Source organism: Triticum aestivum, chromosome 1B, assembly GCF_018294505.1.
Source record: "Triticum aestivum cultivar Chinese Spring chromosome 1B, IWGSC CS RefSeq v2.1, whole genome shotgun sequence".
Taxonomy (NCBI): domain Eukaryota; kingdom Viridiplantae; phylum Streptophyta; class Magnoliopsida; order Poales; family Poaceae; genus Triticum; species Triticum aestivum.
Window position 1 is genome coordinate 654,205,700 of NC_057795.1, and position 8,035 is coordinate 654,213,734.

The 8,035-nt window shown below is 48.7% G+C and overlaps 1 protein-coding gene across 1 annotated transcript; it reads left to right on the forward strand.

Moving 5' to 3' along the window:
- The first annotated feature begins 4,245 nt into the window (after positions 1-4,245).
- Positions 4,246-7,815, forward strand: LOC123098835 (protein FAR1-RELATED SEQUENCE 5-like). The gene is made up of 7 exons (XM_044520914.1): positions 4,246-4,376; positions 4,478-4,746; positions 4,826-5,090; positions 5,181-5,852; positions 5,943-6,400; positions 6,479-6,766; positions 6,858-7,815. The coding sequence occupies exons 4-7, from the start codon at positions 5,519-5,521 to the stop codon at positions 7,593-7,595; spliced, it is 1,818 nt and encodes a 605-aa protein (XP_044376849.1). The 5' UTR covers positions 4,246-4,376; positions 4,478-4,746; positions 4,826-5,090; positions 5,181-5,518; the 3' UTR covers positions 7,596-7,815.
- The last annotated feature ends 220 nt before the right edge of the window (positions 7,816-8,035 follow it).

Here is an 8,035-nt window from a genome sequence, read left to right on the forward strand (position 1 = left end):
AAAGCTCATCATGTAGTAAAGCATCACCCACATAAGCATTATTATACCAAATGGCACACTTGCCATGTCCAAAATGACATTCATAATTATCTTTGTCCAAACAAGAAACACTAATTAAGTTTCTATGACATGATGGAACAAATAAAACATCTCTAAGTAGAAGATTGAATCCGCCAGCTAACTCCAAGGAGATGTCACCGACAGCTTCAACTTCTCCGTTTGCCACTTCAATGCGTCTTTCGCTTCTTAGCGTAGTTCGCGTCGAATGGAATCCCTGTAAAGAATTTGCAACATGAACAGTTGCTCCTGAATCAATCCACCAAGGGATTTTGAAAACTGTGTATACAAGGATTCATTGACAAATGAAACTATATTGTTACCTCTTTTTGCCATGACTGACTTCAGCCAAGCAGCGCAGTCTTTCTTGTAGTGCCCTTTCTGCTTGCAGTGGAGACACGTGTCTTTGTCCACTGAGAAAGACTGTTGCTAATGCTGATGCTGATAGGGGGCTTTTCCATTCTTTGAAGGAGAACTTTTGTTGTTTTGATTGTAGTTCTTTTTCTTCCAATCCTTCACATAGTTGATTGAACCACCATGTGCGGCTTTGAGTCTGTCCTCTTCTTGGACACACATTGCTATTGTCTTTTCAATGTCCCATGTTCCAGGTGACATATTATAGTTTACAACAAAAGTTGCAAACTCCTGTGGCAGTGAAGCCATGACCAGGTGGACCAGGAGCGCTGGTTTGATCTCCAGATCCGCATCCATGGGCTTGAGCTTTGCTGCCATATTACTCATCCTGAGGATGTGCTCTCTTATTCCACGACTACCACCTGTGTAGCGTTCTGTCACCAGTTGCTCTAACACCTGGGTGGCATAGATCTTTGAAGAGCCAGTGAACTGGCTCTTTATCTTTGTAAGCAACTCCCATGCGAAAGTGCACTCTGGAATGGAGCCCACAATGGCGCTCTCAATTGTATTCTTTATAAAAGCCATGCACTTTTTGTTTGCATTGACCCACTTTTGGTTATCTATGAGGTAGGACTGCTCCAAAGGAGCATAGTCCCCCTTCTTTTTAGCCCATGCAGCATCATCATCAGTGGCCTCTCTTACTGGCTCTGTGGATCTGACCGGCTGTGGTTTCACCACAACCCAGTCAAGATCAGCACAAATAAATGCCAGTTAAACTTTCTTCCTCCACTCAGTGTGGTTGTCACCTCTGAGTGTCGGAACTTTTTTTAGGCAACTCATCAAGTGAAAGCCTCCTGAAATCACAATTTAAGTGACATCAGTATAACAATCATATGCAATAATCTAACGTTGGTCAAATTAAGCATACAATTGTCTATGCAATTAAATCTATATTACCGTTGGGCAAAATATTAGAAATAAATGCACCTCTAAATCTCAATAATAAAACATGATCATGTTATTAATAACGTTGGTCATAAAAAAATAACATAATCATATTTATTTTAATAATCACTTTAACATGCTCTTAAAAACATAATTCTTTTTAAACTTTTATTTTCTTTTAAAGAGCACTAATTATTTACGCAGCGGAAAAACATGAATAAAACATTCATGAACTTTTTACTTTTTACAAAAACTTTTCATTGACCAAATAAGAAATTCATGAACATTTCTTTTTCTGAAAATATTCTATTTTTACTTTTCTATTTTCTAGACAAAAAATTTCGTTGGAAAAATATGCATAGAAAACCTATTAAATCTGCCCAAAGACTAGACAGAAATCAACAAACTCTGCACTTGAAAAAAAACAGAGAAAAAAGCTTAGCACAGCCCACTGCACGCGGCAGTCGGCCTGGGCAGCCCGCAACTGCAGCCATCGGCCCAGCGCCTGCGCGGCTGCGCCCGGGGCTGCTGGCCGCGGCCCAGCATGCAACGTAGCCCGCTTGCACTTTCGGCCCAGTTGGCCCGGTGGAGCGCTAGGGTTTCAGCGCGGCCGTTGGATTCAGGTCGACGGTCCAGCGCCCGTTTCGGCCGAGCAAAAAGGCCACCGCACCGCGCAGTCGGGGAAACCCTAACCATTTCGCCCCCACGCGCCTCTCTCGCTCGCCGTTCCTCTCTCACCTGCCCGCTCGGTTCCGGTGCTAGAGCCACCGCCGGCGCGGCGAGCCAGGGCGGAGCGGCGATCCAGGGCGGCGCCCTGCCGAGCCAGCCCCTTCCCCTTCCTCCTTCGGCAGAGAGAGAGAGCGATGCCTGCAGCGCTGTCGGGACTCCGCCGGCCACCGGCGACGGCGATAGGCCACCGCATCGCGCGAGCTTCTCCCTCTTCCCCGTTCCATCTCCACCTACAGTGACAGAGAGGACGAGGCTCCTTTGCCCCTTCTGCTCCCATTCGTGTTCGACGACGGCAGAGCACTATACTGCGGCGTCGTGGTCATCCCCCTCGCCGGCTGCGCGTCCACCTTGCGGTGAGCGCGCCGCCGTCGAGCGGTTTGTTCGCGATGCCCTTTGCCCCGTGTGGGGTAGTTCTTCGTCCGACGCCTCGGCATGCCGATGCGCGTCCGGATCGAGAGGAACGGCGTGGCCTTTCGGCGGCGCTCTTTGCCGGCGAGGCCCGAGGCCCTAGTCCGGTGAACTTTTGGGGATCTTTTTTTTTCCTGTGCCCTGCTAGGGTTCTTTGGGGTTTGGGGATCCTTTTCCTTTCTTCGTTTTCTTTTTACCGAAAATATTCTAGCCCGATCTGGCTACCTAATACCATTGATAGAACCTTATGATCGGAGTAGGCTAGTAGATCCGGTAACCTACCTTCTCCTGGTGCGGACGAACTCGATCCAGCATCGGCCATGGTGATGGCGAAGTGTGGGCGAGGTGGTGGCGGCGGAGCTTCCCGTCGGCCTAGCGCAAAACCCTAGATCGGATTGGTGTTTCGGTGGTGTTGTGGTGCACGGTCAACCTCGTAATCCGTGCCCCGGCACCCCACCTTTTTATATTGCGCTGGCGACAGGGGCCCACCAACCATTGTTTGGTTGGGCGCCCCCGATCAGGGCGCGACTCAGGGGCCCGTTCGACCCGTTGGGTTCGAACGGGATAGAGATCAACCTAACAACGAGCACCATAGTCACTGGTGATTGCCCGAACCTAAGCTCTGATACCAATTATTGTTTCCGCGGTCTTCTTCCTCGCTCGCCGGAGCTCTCTCTCTCTCTCTGTACTTCTCTCTCAGGCACACGCAGGAGAAGTGAAGGACGAAGAAGGAGAATATGGTGGACACAAGTGGGTTTCCAGGCGCACGTACGCCACCGCCGTCGGACAGCTTTTATCCTCAAGCACAAAGCTCGAGTCACACTAAGAATACACAGGGATGGGGAGACTTATACGCCTGCACACATACGCCATGCCGCGCCCAGTCAACCCACTCGCCACGTCCCGCACATCCTGGCTCGCGCATCTGCCGCGCTCCAACGCGGACGACGCGGCCACTCGCAACGCTGGCGACGCGTTCACACCTCCTGCTTCCTCGCCAACGGACTCACCCACGCACGCACACTTGCCACGGACTCGCGTCCAACACACACACCGCACACGCACGCACCCGTACCTAGCCGGACTAAGCCTAGACACTAGTCAGACTAACCAAAGACACAAGTCGGACTATGCCCAGTACATGGCCGTGGCTTATTTGTCCAACAGTTACTACCTTTTCTTTCTGTTCAGGGTAATGTTTAGTAGGACTGTAGGAGTACTTTCTTAACCTAGTAAAAATATCGTATTGTATTAGACATGCAGAGATGCAGTTGAACAAATTGTTGAAACAACCGCATCACGGCCAACTGGACGTTGACAGTAGTTTATCCGGGGTGCAGCGGATCCGGGTAAAAATAGGTAGCACTTGAGCTAGGTTCGTTGTTGACACACAGGCCGATCATATGCCATTTTCTTGCTATATACCCGAAGGGAAAACTCAAGAGAAGAGAAAGAAAGAGCACACGTCACACGGCACGTGCATGTGCGCAAAAGGGAGGAAAAGGTAACGCGGAGGACGAAGATGGCGTCGTGTGGGCGACGCGGATTTTTGGGACATGCGGCCACACGCAGCCGATATCGAGGCCGTCCTCCCGCGCGTCGCGATTCCTAATTTTAATAGGACCTCTGGCAATACGCCGCTGCATGATTCACAAAGGTGAGAATACGACTCGGTATACGTCGTGCCGCCTGGCCCATGTTGCATTTAAGTCTCGTATGAATACACGGGCGAGATAGCCCCCCGACCTGGAAATTAATGTTTCTTGGTGTCTGGTGGGCGTGTTTTGGAGGGGTCGTCCGGTGAACTCGCAGCACATCTAGCTTTCCCTACTCGCCGGTCGGCAGCAAGGTGTGGAGATGGAGACCGCGGAAACAGAGATCAGGTCAGTACCTCTGCCCCAACATCTCTGTTGTGTTCTTTGTCTTCCCCGTAGAGTTCATGCTCACAGAGGAAATCGTGTGTCGTCTTTTTTCAATCCCCCAGTTTCTTGGCCCCCGTTCTGAATCTGGGACATCCAATGGGTGGAGCGAGCCGCCAGATTCACCAGATTCGCCGGGTTTTGCAAGGCACCCGGGAGCACTGGGCACAGTTCGAGAGGTCGCCGAAGATGACCCCGGCGGTCGTTTTGCAGATTTATTAGATACAGTCGAAGGTGTTCTATGCCCAGACGGCAGCGATTCGGATGAGAAGATGGGCAGCAGGGCGGAGAACGCATATGTAGCTCTGGACGACAAAGTTGGCTGGGTTAGCAGGTAAGTCCTGATTCTTGCATGTCTGTTTTCGCTCAAACTGGCGCGCTGGCCTGAATGAATTGCTTGTGTACATGGTCAGGAAATGGAGGGATGTCATGCCAGACGAACGAGCAACAAGTGCAGACAGGGTTACCACGCTAGAAAAAGCACTAACTGGGTTTGCGGACAGGGATTCGGAATCAGTTGTGGCTCCGTCCGTTGGGCTGACATTTGACTCTGTAAATGAGGCATATGAGTTCTACAACCTGTACTCCCGGGAGTCTGGATTTGGTGTTCGATATGCAAAGAACAGGACCAATGTAAAAGGGACGAAATGCATGCAGGAGTTCGTGTGCTGCTGCTCGGTATGTATAATCTCCCTCCGTATGCAATGGATGGTCAGTTACCACGCTTGTTTCATTGTAATTGTTTTTTTGTTGGTTTTTTTATTTCAGGGCAAACCAAAAGAAGTAAATTCGAAATCGACACGATGTCAATGCCAGGCCATGATAAGGCTTCTCCGAACAGACGACCAAGGATGGTACATCAACGAATTCAGGTCCAATCACAACCACCCCATGCTGAACACTTGTGCTGAGAAGTTGCATTTCCCATCACATAGGCATATTGACAAATACACGCGTGAGTTTGTTTCCCAACTGAGACAGAACAATATAGTATAATCGCAACCTTTTTTGGTAGAGTTGAGAATGTGCCGTTCACCAAAAGATGTTTAAGAACTCTGTGTGGAAAGCTTAGCAGGGAGCAAGCTGATGACGATGTGCGAAAGACGATGGCTATTTTTTCAGAAATGAAAGCACAAGATAGCGAGTTCACGTACAATGTTCAGGTAGATGATAAGAGTAGGATACGGACCCTTATGTGGACGAATGGGCGTAGCAAAACACAGTACCATCACTTTGGTGACGTTATCACCTTTGACACGACATACAAAACAAACCTGTATGATATGCTTTTTGGTCTGTTCATGGGGGTGAATAATCATTTTGAGAGCGTTCTTTATGCGGGTGTTTTGATGCGAGACGAGACCGAGGATACGTTCAAATGGATTTTTGATGAGTTCGTGAAGATGATGGGTGGTAAAAAACCAATTACAATATTAACAGGTAATGGGATCGTCTCCCAAACGCATATGTGTTTGTATCGTTTAAAGTCAAGCAAACTAGGTGCATGACTTTTGTGTGTTTCATTGGCAGATCAAGCTAGAGCCATGGAAAAAGCCATCGAGGAGGTGTATCCCGAATCCACGCATCGTTGGTGCAAATGGCACGTACCGAAGAAGGCCAAAGAAAACTTGGGTGCTCATTACACCAAGAAGTCAGATTTCGGGGCAGAATTCCACAAGCTTGTTCATGAGATGCTGACTATTGATGAATTCGAGGACGGCTGGGCAACACTTCTTGACAAATATTCACTGAAAACGAATCCATATCTCACGCAGATATACGAGACTAGGGAGAAGTGGGCAAAACCTTACTTTGCCGAGAAATTTTGTGCTCGCCAAACCAGCACTGGCAGGAGTGAGAGTGCAAACCATATGTTGAAGCAGTATGTCCCCCCGTCATGCTCCATGAATCTTTTTGTCAAGCAATACAACAAGCTCCAGTTCGATCGAGAACAGGAGGAAGGTTTCCAGGAGAAACGTACGAGATTGGTAAGACCTTTCTGCTGTAAACCATGACCAAACGGTAACTCATACTCACTGTGAAAAGAAACTTTTGTTTTCAAATAGAATCGTGCTGTGCTGAAGGTGAATACCGCTCTTGAAGTCCACGCGAGCAAGATATATACCAGGAAGATGTTTGAGATTTTTGGGGGCATACTGTATGAATCTAGAAGGTATGATGTCGAAGAAATCATAGAGAAGCAAAAGTACATAGTGACACACCGGAAAGCTGAGCACCGTGAGAAGTGGTTCATGTGCCGTTTTGAGTTTAACGTGTCGGATAACCTTGGTTATTTTTCGAGCATCTGCGGCCTGTTTGAGCACATGGGCATGGTTTGTTGTCACTCGTTGCAGGTTAGTTGTTCGCTTCCATTCTTATGATCTAAATGTATTTAGAGGTGTGTTGTTTATTTGAGGTTTTTACATTTGTCTTCCTGTTGAGCAGGTGATGGTTTTGCTGCGTCTGAAGCAGATACCTCCGAGGCACATATTGAAAAGGTGGAGCATACACGGTAGAGACAACCTACCGGGGCATCTGAAGCACTATCAACAAGACATGGGTCAGCCGGATGCGCCTACTTCCAGGCATTCTGCTCTGTACATCACTGCCCTGGAGGTTGGAAATATGGGTGACAGGAACCCGGCTGCTTTTGAGTTTATGATGTCGGGCCTGGTTGAACTTAGAACAAGAGGCGCTGAGGTATGCGCGTTCAACGACGGACTGGGCGTCGTTGAGCAGCAGGTATCCAACAATGTAGTTGCTGGAGGTCCGAGGTCAAAGTATGTCGACGGCAAGACAACTTGCTCAGTAAGAAGTGTGGAAGGCAATCGCACCAATTCACGTGATGCCACGTTGGTGCCTGTGCATCCTCCAATGAATCAGGCCTCAGATTTCCCCGAAGCCGCGTCACGTCTAATGCACAATGATGAACAAGAATTGCTTGCACCAGAAAGAAACAACAAACGTGGCCGACCAACCACTAGCCGTGACAAAGCTCCTTATGAGAAGGACATCGCGAAAAGGTCTAGGTTCTATTCCATCTACAGGGGCAAAGGGCACAAAGCCAGTACTTGCCCTGATCGAGGTGACATGCCAAAAAGGAAAGGAAGGTGGCCACAAGCGGCAAATGCGGGGTTCCAGGCCACCGAAGGACGACTTGCAGCAAGCCACTCGTGTCGATGATGCCCGGAGTCCCTCCTTCACATTAGATGATGAATGTGCTACGCTGATTCGCCCGTTTACCATTTGGTTATGTGTGGGTCATGTTGACTGGACGTCTTTAGATGCACAATTTCCAACCCCTGCAGTTTTTTATTTTTTACCCATGATGAATATGTGTCTCCGTTTGGCCGTGCTATATCGAAATGTATGGATGAAACCCCAAAATTAAAGACTCCTACAGGGCTGCCCCCGTTTCGAAATGGTGACATAAATTCATAATTTACAGCGTAGCTCTGGGTATTTATTAATGCATTGATGCATCCGAGCCGTGTGTGGAGGCAGGTTTTCAAAATTCGAAATCTGTCGTCGCCGCGCGCTCTCCCCGTGTCTATAAAGCCTTCCAAAGCTTAGACTGGAGAAGACACACGCTCGGGTGTCATGTCAAGCTCAAGCTCTGCGTA